The sequence below is a fragment of the Aythya ferina genome (assembly GCF_964211825.1).
Source record: "Aythya ferina genome assembly, chromosome: 19".
NCBI lineage: Eukaryota > Metazoa > Chordata > Aves > Anseriformes > Anatidae > Aythya > Aythya ferina.
In genome coordinates this window covers 2,110,456-2,126,507 of record NC_140309.1, presented here as the reverse complement: position 1 = coordinate 2,126,507, position 16,052 = coordinate 2,110,456, and the positions used below count along the sequence as shown (strand labels likewise).

Below are 16,052 nucleotides of genomic sequence, written 5' to 3'. Positions count from 1 at the left end.
TATAGCCTGGAGCTGAGACTGCTCTTTGATGTTTCTTGTCAGGGCTTTGTCTGCCTGAGCTGCTGGGGCTCTGCTGGTCCGGCATCCAGGCGGTGCTTCCTCTCTGAAGCCTGCAACCTGTCTGCCCGCATGCAGCCACATGCTGGGAGCCCAGGGGCAGAGCAGTTGCTGCAGTAACCAGGAAGCCCCTGCACTCCTGAATTTTCACCTGTGCATCATTTTGTTTGCATTGCTCTTAGCTCCTTTCCCCAGCATGCTATTTGGATTTCCCCATCTTTCCCTTGGCTGCTGTCTTGTCCTACTGTTAACATACACTACAATTGTTTTTTTTAACGTTTGGGGAGTTAAACATTTGTAATCACAGAATCGTCTAGGTTGGAAGAGACCTCCAAGATCACCTAGTGCAACCTCTGACCTAACACTAACCAGTCCTCCACTAAACCATATCACTGAGCTCTACATCTAAATGTCTTTTAAAAGACCTCCAGGGATGGTGACTCCACCACTTCCCTCGGCAGCCCATTCCAATGCGTAATAACCCTCTTGGTAAAGAAGTTCTTCCTAACATCCAACCTAAACTTCCCCTGGCACAACTTTAGCCCATTCCCCCTCGTCCTGTCACCAGGCACGTGGGAGAACAGACCAACCCCCACCTCGCTACAGCCTTCTTTAAGGTACCTGTAGAGACCAATAAGGTCGCCCCTGAGCCTCCTCTTCTCCAGGCTGAACAAGCCCAGCTCCCTCAGCCGCTCCTCGTAGGACTTGTTCTCCAGGCCCCTCACCAGCTTCGTCGCCCTTCTCTGCACCCGCTCGAGCACCTCCATGTCCTTCTTGTAGCGAGGGGCCCAAAACTGAACACAGTACTTGAGCTGCGGCCTCACCAGAGCTGAGTACAGGGGGACGATCACTTCCCTAGTCCTGCTGGCCACACTGCTTCTTATGCAAGCCAGGATGCTGTTGGCCTTCTTGGCTACCTGAGCACACTGCTGCCTGGAAAATCCTATTGCCTGTTCCCCACTCCCTCCCTCTCTCCCCCCCCCCCAACTTCTGTTTCAGCCAGACTGCTTTGAACTTCTGTGAGTTTAGCTGTGGCGCTTTGTTACTGCAGCTCTGTTTCTTAAAGAGTTGTGTCCCCTCTGCTATAGCTGTACATGCTTGGAGTTTATCTAGGTGACCAGATTGGTAGGGACTTGTCCATCACATTTATGTCACTGCTGGCACATGTTCAGATAATGACCTCACTAAATAAGATACTATTTCAGATCTCCCTTGTATCGTTTTATTGTAGCACAGACCAAACCATCATTGCCATCTTTCTAGGCAGAGATCTACATCTTTGTCATGGAGGTGTGTAAAGCTTGTCAGTGGTGATCTGTTTCCTAAAAGGGCCAGATAATCATTTACTAAACAGTGTGTGCATTTCTGGGTTTGTAAGTAATGCAAGAAAACTGACCCCCCCACACACAATGACTGTTCCCCTAGACCCTCGTGCACATTTAAATCCAGAGCATGTTCTAAAGGCATCCTTGGGAAGTGCTGGGATACTTGGCATGGGTCCAGAGGTGAGGCCTGATGTTAAGGGAGGCTGTTATCTCCTAGCTCATTCTTGACAGCATTTTTTGGGTTACTTTTCCTGTGTTGAAACTGTACTGAGACAGATATGAAGAGGAAGAGCCATGCAGAGTTTGTGAAAATGTGAAATGCTCCTGCACTCTCTGTACAACTTGTCTAGTACATATTTTAGTCACTGAGTTCTCATCTTGCCTTGCTGCTATCTTTTTTCCAGGCTTTGTTCCAGTTATCCCCAGAAGCTGCTGGTGCCTGTCTGGATCACGGATAAGGAGCTAGAGAATGTGGCTTCATTTAGGTCATGGAAGAGGATCCCTGTGGTTGTGTACAGGTAAAAAAAAAAAGCAAAACAGCATGCTCCCCAAGTCCCCAGTAGCTGCCCTTTAGACAGGTCTAGGAACTTGGTCTGTGATGGTAAAGCAGGACATTCTCCCAGAGAGAAAAATCTTGGGTAAGTGCTGCTTGTTTCCTGCTTTCATTTAGATCTGAGGAGAGAGGTGACTTTCCTTCTGTGCGAGATGCAGCAAGAATCCCATGTCAAATTCAGGTTCTCTTTGAGTTTCAAAACATTGTCACAAATTGAAGTGTGCCTAGCTGTTACTTTGAAAAGAAATCTTGGCCAAAATGAGCCTGCTGCATGGCCCTTCAATCAACGACTTACCACAGCCTGGATATACATTTTAGTACCCACATGCAAATCATTCCTGTTTTGACTGAGTTGTGAGAGTTTGAAAACAGAGTTTGAAAAAAGAGTTTGAAAGTAACAGGTAGGATGAAATATTTGCATGTGGCTGAACATCATTGATTCAATAACTGGTAAATATGGAGAGTACCTCTTCCCCGATCAGAGCAGCCTCCCAAAAATTACCTATACATGAGGATGCATGACGCTAGGCAGCAAACAAAGCAGGGCTTTTCAGGGCAGGGGGTTGATTTCTCATTAAGCATGTCTTCTAGGAGGCTGACATGTTTGAACCAAATGGGACGTTGGTTGCATAGGTGTGCAGGAAGATACCTCACCCAGTCAGTGTATGTTGTAATGTATGTTGTGGTTTCTAGCATCAGACTCAGTGTTAGCAACTATTAAATCCAAATATAAAAAGCTTTGAAAATGTCAGAGTTGCATTACAAAGGAAAGCCCTGGAAAGCAAGAAAGCCAGGAAACAAAACCAGCAAATTTACACATACCTTAACTCTACATCTTTGTTTTACATGGTTTGTGTTACATGCTGGCAAAACAGCGTGCTGTTTCTACAAGAGCTAAATTCTACAATGAAGTAATAATGAGCACTGGTTATCGCATGGAGCCTCCCCCTCTTTGCAGCCGAGTCAGCTAACAAGTTAATTGTATTTGTGATTACTTCTGCTAAAAATGGTCTGGCGCTGGAGACTGTGTGCTTGTGCACCTGAGGGCAAAGCCATGTCTTTTTCTACCCTCTTAAAATTATTTTGTTCAGCGCTTTATAATATCACTATGAAGGTACCCAGTAATTTACAGGTTGAACTGCAACCTTTTGCAGCCTGGTATCAGATTAGAAGATGCTGACAAGTGATGTTATAAGATGGGTCCAGGCCTTCCCCATTTCTCTCTCATTTTCACGTTCTCTTTAGCCTTTGCCTTCAAACTTTATGCATTTGGCCAAGAGGGTCTATGAGGGCCATGGCTGCTTCTGGAGTACCTTGTGCTGTGCCAAGGGGAAGGGGCAAAATGCAGAGCCTCACACTCAGCTCCTCATCACCTACAGCTCAGGGGAGAGGGCAAGTGGCCTTGGATGAATTTATCCCAGGGACTCAGTCACCTCAGAAGGGGCAAAATGCAGAGCCTCACACTCAGCTCCTCATCACCTACAGCTCAGGGGAGAGGGCAAGTGGCCTTGGATGAATTTATCCCAGGGACTCAGTCACCACAGGACTGTTTGCTAGAGTTCAGAGATTTTGGAGAGCAAGGCTGAATTCAATAGCTGACACTCGGATCTGTAAAGCATGACACCAAAGATACCACATTATCAGTTTCCTTACAAAAAGTATAATTTAGCTGGTAAGCAAAACAGAAATACGGATCTCCATCTTCGAGTCCTCAGTGGAGGACATGCACAGTAGAGATTCAGGACCTTCCAGGCACAACTCACTTTTAAAGCAACACAGAGGACGCAATCAATTATGTAGTTGACTACAGAGGCAGACGGGCATTGTATGCCAGCCGCTCCTCATTATTACTCTGTCTGCACAGCCACCTTCAGAAGACCTTGGGACTACGTTAGCAAGACAGCTTCTCACAGAAGCTCAGCAGTTGCCTTTGACTGTGTTCATGCTGCGGTGAGTGTCAGGGAAGCAGTGGGCAGATGTGGACATTGCTGCAGCTCCATGCTGAGCATTGGTCTCAAGCTGGTCAAGGTGGAGTGAGCCAGGGCTTTCATCTGGTGGCTGGGAAACAAAGCACTTGCATGAATGCATCTCAGGTGGGAATCTTTAGGTGATGCTGAGAGGCAGCAGCTCCGTAAACCCTCTCAGCAGTTTCTCGTGTTTTAAGCTGAGCTGCTTGACTTTGCGTAGTGGATGAGAACTCCTATGGCCAGAATAACAGTCAGGAAAATCAAGATGGCATGTGCTAAGAACATCACATCTGCTCTAGCCTTGTGCTCTGAGTGAATCTGGGAGTAAAAGATCAACTGATAAGATACAAGGCATGTCATACTCCAGCATTGGATTCTGAAAGGGTCTTGAGTCATCTAGACTAAACTGAGGATCCCTGGGGAATACTTACATCCACATAAGTTAACATGCTATGGCACGTTCTACCATTCCAGTTTCAAGAAAGGATCATTTTTCCTCGGGGAAAACTTCCATTAAGAAAAGAACCGAAACTTCATACGCTCGTGTTGTGAAGATCTGCAGGAGACCACAGAATCAAGCTAGCTATGTGTGCTTCCGTGGTCTAGGAAGCTCACTGCAGGCTCGGTTTTGGTTTTGGTTCTTATACTGGCACCTGCTACACTTTCTGCTTACTGATGTCTTCATGCTCATCAATGTTGGCCATGTTTCCTCGTGTTTATTAGCACATCATTACATCTCTTGAAACTGGTTACCTCAAGACCATGCCCTGCCCAGTATTTGTTGCGCTGCTCAGAAGCCTGTGGTACCAAGAAATTCTCTAAATGTAGTATGACACTTTGGCCATGCTTCTAGTAATGCATTGGACAGGCCATCACTGAGGTGGCCTCCTACAACTCACATCTACACAGCTACAATCTTTTCCTACCCTCTGCACCCCAAAATGTTACTGTCACATCCAAACAGGCTGCTGGGAACAGTCCCTGGCACAGCACCTGCATGTCCCAGAAACTTGCTCGGGCGCTGTCTGGGAAAGTGCTAGTTGGCACAGGCCGAAAATTGTGGGTGTGATAACAAACAGGCTTGGATGATCACAGGCCGGTGCTTAAGTCCACACCTTGGCTCTGTTTCATTTACTAGTATAAACAAAGCCTTTGCTGCTGTCTGTATTATCCATCCTTCAGTGATCCCAATGCCAGAAATAGACCTTCTGGGAGCGTAACTCACCTTGCAAAACAAAACAGCAGCAGAGGATGGCACCAAATGAGAAAAGACTCCAAAGTATTTCGAGTTAGCTGCATACGAATATTGTTTTTTGGAAGTCTTCAGTTTAGAATCTTCATCAGTATTAACTATGGGATGCCATTAGCAATAAAAACTTTTTCAGTGTTTACTGGTAAGTTGCTTCAGGACAATCTTGTCTCTGAGGAGCAAAACCATTTCTACAAACTGCAGTAGCTGCTGGTGAGATGCCACTGCTGTTGAAAGAAATTCAAAGTTTCAGTGTATTTTCTGGATGTACTGCCTTACAGCAAGTAATGTGAACAAGCATTGTCATCCACTGTGGAACAGCAGAGCCTATAACAGGGGGATGCCAGCATGAGCAAAAAGAGACACCTTCAAGAGTTCTTCTACTTTTAGCCCCCACCAGTAACCAAACAGCCTTTGAGTGATGGCATGAGGCTTGTGCTAGTGTGTTTTAGGATCTAGGCTGTTATGTATTCTGCCACCAATGCAGGTTTTTCAGAGGTGTCAACCTTCAAAGAAAATATCTGTCAGATGTTTTATCTCTGTCTTTGTTCTTACTCCAGCTCGTCTTCAGAGAGGTGTCACATGCGGGGCAGTGGGACAGGGAGGGGTGAGTGTACAGGGCTGTCCAGGTTCTTGTCCCCTCCCTGAGAAGGGCCAGGCACCACGAGTAGCATCTTGAGGAAGTGTAACAGGCAGGACAGGGATGCAGGTATTCTGCCTTGCTGTGTCTTTGGAGCAGCCAAAGTATCTTAGACTTCCTGCGGCATATATTCAGGAGAATGTATGGTTGTGTTTCATGGTCACTTGGTGGACCTACCCACTGTGAATTAAATATATTTATAATTCCGTATCATTGTGGCAGTGAGTCCACTCTCTGTTACGGTTGTGGATGGATTAGAGAAAGAAGCTTGTGTGATTGTGAAGATGCAGGTGTGTGATGTGGTGTCATAGTATTTTCTGTTTTATTCTTTTCTTAATAATTCCTTGCACATTCTTAACCTTTCTGCTTCCTTTGAGCCTTGAGCTGAGACTGTTTAAGAACAGCAATGACTTCAAAGTCTTTGAGATTTGGCAGCTTATTGTGCATAACTGTTTCATGTCATAACTGGGATACTTATTGATCATCTTTAAATACTTTTCAATTATTATTGTTACATTTTTATCACTCAGTATCATGAGATCCTCTGCATTTTTTCCAGTCAGCTATGACTCTTGGATAATTCTGTAGCACAAGCAAAATTTGTCACATAATCATCCACTCCCTTTTCAGGCCACTTGTGACTGACTTGACAAGTATGTTCATATGAAAAAATGAGTACTTCTTTCTATTTCAGACCTTCTGCCAGGCCTTGATTAGCAGCAGCCAGGGTAAGGTTCACATTAGTAAACACCAGCTCAGGCCTCCACCCAGAAACTAACTAGTCCGATGCTGAGTGAGTTAATCTTTCTAATTTACAAGCACTAAATGAAATGGTTTAACAACCAGTACATAATGTAAGGGAGGAAAAATGTGAAAATAGAAGAACAGAACAAGAACAGAACAAGTACAAGAAATAATTATGACTTTCCCGAAGTACAGCCATATTTATTGGAACTTCTCTCTAGTTTTCTAGAGTTGTAATGACAAGAACAACTGGCAGCTTCCCCCTTGCTACAGAAACTCTGGATCATTTTAGTGGTGGTCAAGATCCCAGCACAGCCACTGGTCCCAGGGGTGCAGTTGCCGCCATCCGCTGGCACTGCGTGTTCCTGACAGCCACTCCTGCAAAAACTGCAGCAACCTGCTCCTCTGCAATCTCGTTTTGCCAGCTGTTCCAGCTCCATCAGCCGCTCCTGCGCTACTCATAGCCATCTTCTGTTCCTCAGTGCTGAGATTTGAGTGACAGCCTCTGTGTCACTGCTGTCGTTATGAATAATGGTTATTTGAAATGCCCTGCCCTGTTTCACTGCTTAACTACAAGGGTAAATGCAGCAGATGAAGCAGTGAGGAGGGTTGCACAAGCACTGGCTGTTTGTAGATGTGTGGGGAAGTTTGCTGGGCTCATTCCTCACCTCTCCAGGGGGATTCATCCAGCTCTTGCTTGTTTTGCAGACATGTGCGCAATGGGGCAGTGATTGCACGCTGCAGCCAGCCTGAAATCAGCTGGTGGGGCTGGCGAAATGCTGACGATGAGTATCTTGTGACATCCATTGCCAAAGCCTGTGCCTTGAACCCTGGAATAAAGGTACCTGGTGGCATTCCACACAATGGAAGCAGTGATGGCAGCGAGGCCTGTGAGGCTGACTTCGGTGAGGCAATATGCTCCCTTCTGCTGTCTCTTAAATGTGTGAATTATGGTGTGGTTCCTACATCTAAATATTGTTGTTGCCACTAGCAGGGCTGTTACAGTGAAAGATTTAAACCCGACATCCAAGTCAATAATCTGGGCCCTGCATGTGGGACATGTCTCTGGGCTTGTACGCGTCCAGTGTTGGGTTGTGCTGGAGGCCTGTTGTAAGAGGGAGGGAGGTGCCAGGAACTCAGTCGTGCTGTCTCTGCAGACTCGTCCCTGACCGCATGTTCAGGTGTGGAGAATGCTGGAACTCCTCAGAAGCTGCTGATTCTTGATGCCAGATCCTACACCGCAGCTGTGGCCAACAGAGCAAAGGGAGGAGGCTGCGAATGCGAAGGTACACAGAGATAAGCAAATCCCAGTGTGTTGCTCTTGAACCTGCTGTGTTGAGTGGGCCCTGGAGCACAGTTTGGGTCAGGCTGGCAATTTGGTGCTCACTCTCTGGGAGCACATTCCCCTTCTCACTCATGCAGTCTGTTATCCCAGATATATTGCTGCTGGCCCACAAGGCTTTTCTAGAAACGCTGCCTACCTTCTGCTAGAGACTAGAAACAGTGCTGCAGGGTACAGCCAAACTATGTGCATAGAGGCACTTGCTGCAGTGGCAGCAGCACTTTCTGAATGTTTTTGTCTCTGTTGTGTTCAGAGTATTACCCAAACTGTGAAGTCGTGTTCATGGGCATGGCCAACATCCACTCCATCCGCAACAGTTTCCAGTATCTGCGTGCTGTTTGCAGCCAGGTACCAGACCCTAGCAAGTAAGTGACCTTATTCTAGCTAAGTTTGATGCCATATCTGTTAACGTCCTGTGAGCTTTTTTTCTTCCTTTTTCTTTTTCTCCACTCCAGATTTCTACCTCACAAAATGGAGGAAAAGTGCTCACAGTGCTTAAGTGGTGCCCATTTTGATCCCCAGTAATCCAGAACAGATAGTATCACTGACTCAGTATCACTTATCTATTTATATCCTCTGAAGGTTTCAAAAACATAGCTGTTTTTGGGGAAAACTGAGATTAGGTGATGGATTCTTTGTAGTTATTCACAAACTGTCTAACTCCTCTTTTGGACGTTTTTAGAAAAGACACTGTTTTTTTCACTGCTAAGGAACCATCTCCTTGCTTTTTGCACACCTTCTAGCTGGCTTTCTGCCCTGGAGAGTACCAAGTGGCTGCAGCACCTTTCTGTCATGCTGAAGTCAGCGGTGCTGGTCTCCAGTGCAATTGACAGAGAAGGGCGTCCAGTGTTGGTTCATTGCTCAGACGGCTGGGACAGAACTCCACAGATTGTAGCACTGGCAAAGATTCTTCTGGACCCTTACTACAGGACCATGGAGGTACACATTGTGCTATTTTGCTGTTTCATGTCTGCTAAATGACAGTCTGAGTCTCCTCAGAAAGGAACAGAACTGTATTTAGCAATTAGTTTAGTGGCATTTCAGAGCTGCTCTTACAGGTACTGAGTTTTTCTATATGGTCTTCCTGCGTGTTTTCAGTAAACTATATACCTCATTCCCAGTGTCGTAAGACACTTTGAAAAACAACCTGTTGTGCTCAAGGTGCAGCCGCTTCCCTGTACTTCTTGTGTTCATTCTCGTGGCTGTTTGTCATATAGAAATAACAGTTGTCACTTTGTTTTTGGAAACCTCTGACATTCATGTAGCTTTGCTCCCAAACCAAGAACAGATACAACTTTCTTTGCAGACCTTCAGAAGTCCTGCGATTTCCTGGCACTGCTAGCAGACAGAGCTTGCCTTGTCTTGCTAGGTGCCTGCAGCAAAATTGCCTGCAGTTAGTTTTCTCTTGTGTTCGCAGGGTTTCCAGGTGCTTGTTGAATCAGATTGGCTGGATTTTGGTCACAAGTTTGGTGATCGCTGTGGTCACCAGGAAAAGGTGGAAGATCAGAATGAGCAATGCCCAGTTTTCCTCCAATGGCTGGATGCTGTTCATCAGCTTCTGAAGCAATTTCCTTGCCTCTTTGAATTCAATGAAGCTTTTTTGGTAAGAAATATGCATGCAAACATTTCTTTATTCCTTGCGAGATGTGAGCAGAGGCAGAGAGAAGGCCATATTTTACAGCATTATAGTTGAAAAACAATTCTTTAAAAATGGGAAAGTGTCTGAGTACTGCCTGGATTTCTGCTGGCATTCCTGACATACCTACACTGTACGGGTCCAGCCCTGCACTTTGGTTGTGGTATTTTGACCTGGTGCTGTATGTGTAATGCTCCTGATGGGTTCTTGCAATTTCTTCTTTCTCCCAGTAGGGATTGCAGGCTTGGAGTACCTTGCAAACTGGGCAGTGATGAAGGTTTTATATTGTCTAATTTCTATGAATCACTTCTTCTGTGGGTCCCTTTCTAGCCCAGTGAATTCAGATTTTCTGAAATCAGAATTCAGGAGCATTGTTCTGATCAAAAGCTTGATTTGCATCTCTCAGACATACTAAAAAAAAAGGGGGGGGGGACGACAAATGATAGCTATTAATTGCTGACTTAACAAATAATAGTTTAGGGCCATAGAAGGGTGGATATGGTATTGGTTGACCATTGCTTTCTCTTTAAGCTAAGTGGCTCCTGTTATCCCCAATTTGACCTGCCCTGTGTGACAGAGGACCACAGTAAGGTCACCAGCTAGATAGAAAGTACATGGACCATCCTAGACAGGTATCCTAGACAGGTAGAAGACACTGCTCTTGGGGACAGGAGACACTGCTTACCAGTGGCCGTGACAATTGTTCTCCTTTTGATGCTGCAGGTAAAGCTGGTGCAGCACACATATTCCTGCCTCTATGGGACCTTCCTTGGGAACAGCCCATGTGAGCGAGAGATGCACAACATCTACAAGCGTACCTGCTCCGTGTGGTCCCTCCTGCGGGCTGGCAATAAGAACTTCCACAATCTTCTTTATATGCCAGGGTCTGAGCAGGTGAGTAGAGCTCCTGGTCTAGTCTTCTGGGCTCTGTGCCTGCCGAGCACTGGGGACTGTATAAAGAGAGACTGGAGAGGTTTCCTTCTATGTTCATCTCTAAACATAGCAATTCTTGCAGGTGCTGCATCCAGTGTGCCATGTCCGAGCACTGCATGTCTGGACAGCAGTGTATCTCCCAGCTTCCTCCCCACATCCTCTGGGACAGGATGATATGGACATTTACATGCCCCCTGGATCTCAGAGCCAGGAGTTCAGTGGCAGATGTTTGGACAGGTAAGAGCCTGGAGCTCCAGTCCTAGGTTGCCTCTTACCCACAGTCATCTTTCCCTTCTTGCTCATTATAGTTTCTCTGTTTTACCTGTCGTGCTTATTATCTTTACTGTGGAGAGCAAGAGCTCAGTAGCATTGTCCCAGCCACTTGGAGAAGAACATGTATAATTCCCCGATGCTCCTAAAAAGGCAGATTGTGGATGCCGTGATGTAGTTTCATGCCTTTCAGTTCATGCTGCTGCGCCCCTCTACCTCACCCCACCCCATGATCTCTAATTAGGAACATTTATGTTATCTCAGTTTCAGCTGAAATGAGGGACATTTCAAGAGTTTTGTTCTGAGATTTGCTTTGCTTCTGGGTTCCAGATTACCAAAGACAAGATCTATGGATGACCTGCTTTCAGCCTGCGACTCCAGCAGCCCACTGACCCGCACATCTAGTGATCCAAACCTGAATAACCACTGTCAGGAAGTCCGGGTGGGCCTGGAAGCCAGGCATGCCACTGCTGAGGGAGCTGAGCTGCATGTGGGAGAAGGCAGCGTGATGGCTGCAGGCGAGGCAGGGGAGGTGGAAGAGCATCAGCAAAATGCCCCCCTGCAAGCCAGCAGTGTTTTTAGTGGCTATGCTGAGCATGAAGTGCATAGCAAGCAACAGAGCAGCTGGGCATCTGTGCCAGCAAGCAGTGTATCTCTGGAGATGGAAAAGGGAAATGTAACATACATGGAGGAACTGGATGGCGCATGTCCAGCTCCAAATCCTTCCAAGCAGGAAAATGTTGACAGGGTTCCTACCAGCTCTGAAAAGCAATTAGAAACCTGTTGCCAGGAACCCTTGAAGGCTGCTGACTTTGCATGCAGTGGAGGAGGTTGCCCCAAGAAAAACACCACCTGCCAAGACATTCCCAGCCAGGAGTCCCTGGCACCAAGTGCTCCTTGTCAGGAGCTGGGCATCCTCTGCCTGGATGAAGATAAGGGCAAAAGCGACGCTAGAAGGAATGGACCCTGTGAGGAGCCCTGCCGGCTGGGGAGAGTCCCGCTAGAGCAATGGCGCAAACCTATTTCCCAGAGCCAAAGCAGCGAGTTCTCCTTCCTGGGGTCCAACTGGGACAGTTTTCAAGGAATGGTGACATCGCTCCCCAATGGGGAGCCTGCACCCAGACACCTCCTCTCCTATGGCTGCTGTAGCAAGAGGTTGAGCAGCAAACAGCTACGGGTTCCTGGCCTGTGCCTCAGTAGCCAGTGGTCTGCAAGAGAAGGTGCAAAAGCCTCAGTCTGCTCTGGCCATGTTGGCACACATTTTGCAGGCTCTGCAGTGAAGCCCAGCCGTTCAGGGCTACCCTGCCACCTGAAACAAGTATCTGGTCCCAAGCACGTGCCGCCAAAATGTCCTTCTCCTGTGCCTCCTCTCTACCTGGACGATGATGGGCTGCCCTTCCCTACCGATGTGATTCAGCACAGGCTGCGGCAGATCGAGGCCAGCTACAAGCAGGAGGTGGAGCAGCTACGCAGGCAGGTGCGAGAGCTGCAGCTGCGGCTGGACATCCGCCACTTCTGTGCCCCACCAGCTGAGCCACCCATGGACTATGAGGATGACTTTGTAAGTAACTGCCTCTAACACCCCAAGTCCAGCCATGCATCTCCTGGCCAGCAGTGGTCCCTGCACACCCCTCACACTCCCCTTTCCAACCAACATTCACCTTTAGAGCGGATGGTTAATACTGCTTCTGTGTTTCTTCAGCTCCTTTCCTCTGTTTTCCCTGTGCCATGTCCTCATGCCACCCAGAAGCACCTCTGCTTCCTGGAGGCCAAGCAGTGGCTCCTATACGGTTGTGAATGCTTCAGCCCTTTTCTCCTTGGGTGGAGAACTGCAGAGCTAGCCATGTGCCCCTCATAAGCACTGTGTGGCTGGAGAGGGAATGTCCTTGGCTCTGTGATTGAGGCAGCTGAGGGGATTTGACTTGTTCTCTTTTTACAGACATGTCTGAAGGAATCAGATGGCAGTGATAGTGAGGACTTCTGTTCTGATCACAGTGAAGACTGTTTGTCAGAAGCGAGCTGGGAGCCTGTTGATAAGAAGGAAACAGAGGTACGTGTGCTGCTATGGCAGCTCTAAAGGTACAGAAGAGGATGTTTCTTCCTAGCAGCTAACTTCAATGGTTATGGCAGCAGAGAGTGGGCTGGAAGAAAGGATTAGAGCAGCAACCCTTGTCCTTTAAGACAAGGTCCAAGAGACTGCATCTTCTGCTGCTGCTGCTGTGTCCAATAGAGAGGACCAGTGGGATGGGCTCTCTCAGGGCTAGCCTGTTCTGGTCCAAAGCAACATCTCAGCCTGCATCCTGGGTCCTGAGACCTGGCTGGTGTGGTGTTACAGATTTAAAGCTGATGAGGACTGGTGTTTGCCCTAGGTTACGCGGTGGGTTCCAGACCACATGGCCTCACATTGTTTTAACTGCGATTGTGAATTCTGGCTGGCCAAACGGAGGCATCACTGCAGGTAAACAATATTTTTGCTGCAGTTCCACTGCTTTTGTCTGTCAAACCTCACAGAATTCTTGAGTGCAATCTTTGTCCCCTCCACCTCCAAGGAGAAAGTGTTTAAGTCTATCCTTTATTCACCAGGTCCCATAAATCCCCTGCAGGTTTCCAGTCTGCTATGTTGTCCTTGTTTCCATTTCCTTTTTGATCCTTTTGGTCTTTGATCTTTTTTCTGGGTAGTACTGCCTACTAGTCCCTTTCTAGTGCTAGCCAGCCAGATTGTGTTGGGAACCACGTTATTTTTTAAGAAACATGCTGACTAGTCGTAAGTAAGGCTGAGACTTCACTCCTGAACTTGGTCCTTTGCACTTGCTGAGATTTGCTGTGGCATTCCCAGCTCTCGTCTCACTGCTTTTCTTGCTCCTTCACAGGAACTGTGGGAATGTTTTTTGTGCCGGTTGCTGCCATCTGAAGTTGCCCATCCCTGATCAGCAGTTGTATGACCCTGTCCTCGTTTGTAACTCCTGTTATGACCACATCCAAGTGTCTCGTGCCAGGGAGCTCATGAGCCAACATCTGAAGAAGCCCATCGCCACAGCTTCCAGCTGAATGCCAGACAAGGGACCTGTCTAAGCCCAGCCTTTTCTCTCATGGGTTTGTAGGGTGACTCTGCCTCCACTGTAATTGTGAAGGCCTTTGGTGCAACACTTAAACACCAAGCTTGAATGCACTGTCTTCAACAGTCTTACTATCAGTCTGGAGCAGAGGAGCTCAGATTGGAGTACGGTGTGTGTCCCCACTCTGGTACCAGTGGGCCCGTACATTGTAGTCTGATTACCTAGGGCTAAAGAGGGGATTGCAACCTCTTTCTTTTGTGGGCTGGAAAGCAATGTTTTCACAGATATTGCCTGTGCAAAGTACCCCCAAAGCAATAGAAAGGCATGTTTAGAACCAATTCCCCCAACAAAGGCAAGCTGCTGTACAAGGAAGAGGGCAGACTCTAGGTGGTACCATGTGCTTTGAAAGGGTCTCAGCCTGGAGCAGGTCTGTAGATTCTCTTTCCATGAGTGTGATTTGTGATCAGCTTGGTGAACAAGACTCATTAGCCATCACTAATTGATTTTCTCTTGAGCATTGAAGAGAAATTCATTCTGGCTGAAAATGGGCTGAGCAGATTTCACCCGTTTTCATGCTCCACTAGGATTGGTGAATGCACTTGACTGTCCCTGCCCCCCAACAATGTGGGGAGATGGGAGATTGGCTTTTTCACTTCCTGCTCTGCCCGTCTGCTTTGTCTGCAGTAGTGTCACAGCCTGGTGCTAACACAGGAATGGCACCCTGATCTTCTTCTGGCATGGAAACAGAACTTGTGTTCCTGTGTTGCTCCTCCTCCCCTTTTCTGCCCTCAGCTCTCCACTTCCTACTGCTCTTTATCCTGAAAACTTGATACCTTGAGGGTATAGGCCATAATGTGTTGTTTTACCTCCTGGAATGTGCTGTCTGGTGTATGTGAGGGTTTCAGTCCAAATGCTGCTATATATTTCTGTGCACTTAATGTAACCCGAAGAAGGGAGAATGAAGCAGATACCAAAATGGGGGTGGGGAAAGACACTGGCTGACATAGACACTACAGTCTGTGCTTTTCACTTCAGGATGTACAACCAAGCTACAGTGATAAACATGACATGTGGCATCTGTTCAGTGGTGGAAACAATATCTCTGTTTTGCCCCAGTGCTACCTAAAATGCCTCTTGAATTTTACATCTTTTTTTGTTGCCTGTACAGTGGTCGAAGTTCAGAGTTGCCAACTTGTAATTGCCTCTCTACTTGTTCATTAAACTAGAGAACGGAAATCCCAACTCATTCCAAAAATAAAAAGAGTTAACAATTGAACTGGGGTTAGGAAAAAAGTGGGCTTCGGGTGAGCTTTCTGCTTTAGGAAGAAGAGTTTGAACATGGGACATTTCTTTACAGAAATGCAAGTTTTCTTTCCAACAATATAAAAATGTACTATGTATTCTGTAATATGTCATGAGCTGAGACTTTATATGTTGGGAAGGGAGTACTTGTAAGGGCATTTGGTCTAATAACAAGGCAAAGTACTTCATGCTGTTGTGATCTCCCAGATTTTTTGCTATTGGTTTGTCATCTCTATCAGAGGGAACGGAATAATGACCCTTTCCTGTACTTTGATATGTCAGCCTCTGGTTTTGTAAGTCCCAATAGTGCAAGTAAAGCTAGCATCATCTGAAGACCCTGTACTTACTTGGACTCTGCTTCTTTTCCATACTGGGAACAACCAATATGGCTTTGGGAAGAGAAGGCACCTTGCTTCAGATTCTCCCTTGCCTTGTACCTTGCAGTCATTGCCAGACATGGAAGAGTAACCATTGGGCTGGCAGAAGAATTTGGATTTGTTCCTGTTTTGCACATGTTGGAATGACTGCAAGCAATAAGGAAGCCAGAAACTAGGTACTCCTGGCTCTTCCGTTCAGGCCATTAGTCCAAACTGCTTTTAGCTCTTGTGAGTTTCAGTGTCACAATGTGCTGGCCAAAAACTCTAAAATCAGTTTGATAGCATTGTGACAAACAAAATGTGCTGTACAACTCAATACAGTTGAAATAAAATCTCTATATTAGTGCTGCTGTGTTTGGACCCATTCTTTAGTTTGTGGTGTAATCTTACTCATCATTTCCCTGGCTGTAACTTGCTACCCTTTCCCTTCATTAAGGTATGTTAGGAATTTAGTATCCCTTCTCACAAATAGTAATCAAGAGTAGGACACAAAGCATGCTATGTCATAGTATTCTAATTTGAGGCTCTGTATTCTTTACCAGACAAGCCTGTGGCTACCCAAGATGCCAACTTCCTCCAGCCTCTCCTTTAATGACTGGGT

At 46.7% G+C, this 16,052-nt stretch overlaps 1 protein-coding gene across 6 annotated transcripts in view; it reads left to right on the top strand.

Annotated features, from left to right (window-relative positions):
* MTMR4 (myotubularin related protein 4) overlaps positions 1-15,796 on the top strand; it is a 53,243-nt gene extending 37,447 nt beyond the window's left edge. For all 6 annotated transcript variants that reach the window (XM_084492760.1, XM_084492759.1, XM_084492761.1 and 3 more), the window contains 12 exons: positions 1,787-1,900; positions 7,244-7,440; positions 7,693-7,821; positions 8,131-8,242; positions 8,621-8,816; positions 9,295-9,480; positions 10,237-10,407; positions 10,529-10,683; positions 11,047-12,277; positions 12,656-12,766; positions 13,086-13,174; positions 13,587-15,796. In XM_084492760.1, the coding sequence (XP_084348886.1) occupies positions 1,787-1,900; positions 7,244-7,440; positions 7,693-7,821; positions 8,131-8,242; positions 8,621-8,816; positions 9,295-9,480; positions 10,237-10,407; positions 10,529-10,683; positions 11,047-12,277; positions 12,656-12,766; positions 13,086-13,174; positions 13,587-13,764 (2,869 nt within the window). In that variant the 3' untranslated portion in view covers positions 13,765-15,796. The remainder of the gene's footprint in view (positions 1-1,786; positions 1,901-7,243; positions 7,441-7,692; positions 7,822-8,130; positions 8,243-8,620; positions 8,817-9,294; positions 9,481-10,236; positions 10,408-10,528; positions 10,684-11,046; positions 12,278-12,655; positions 12,767-13,085; positions 13,175-13,586) is intronic.
* Positions 15,797-16,052: the final 256 nt, after the last annotated feature.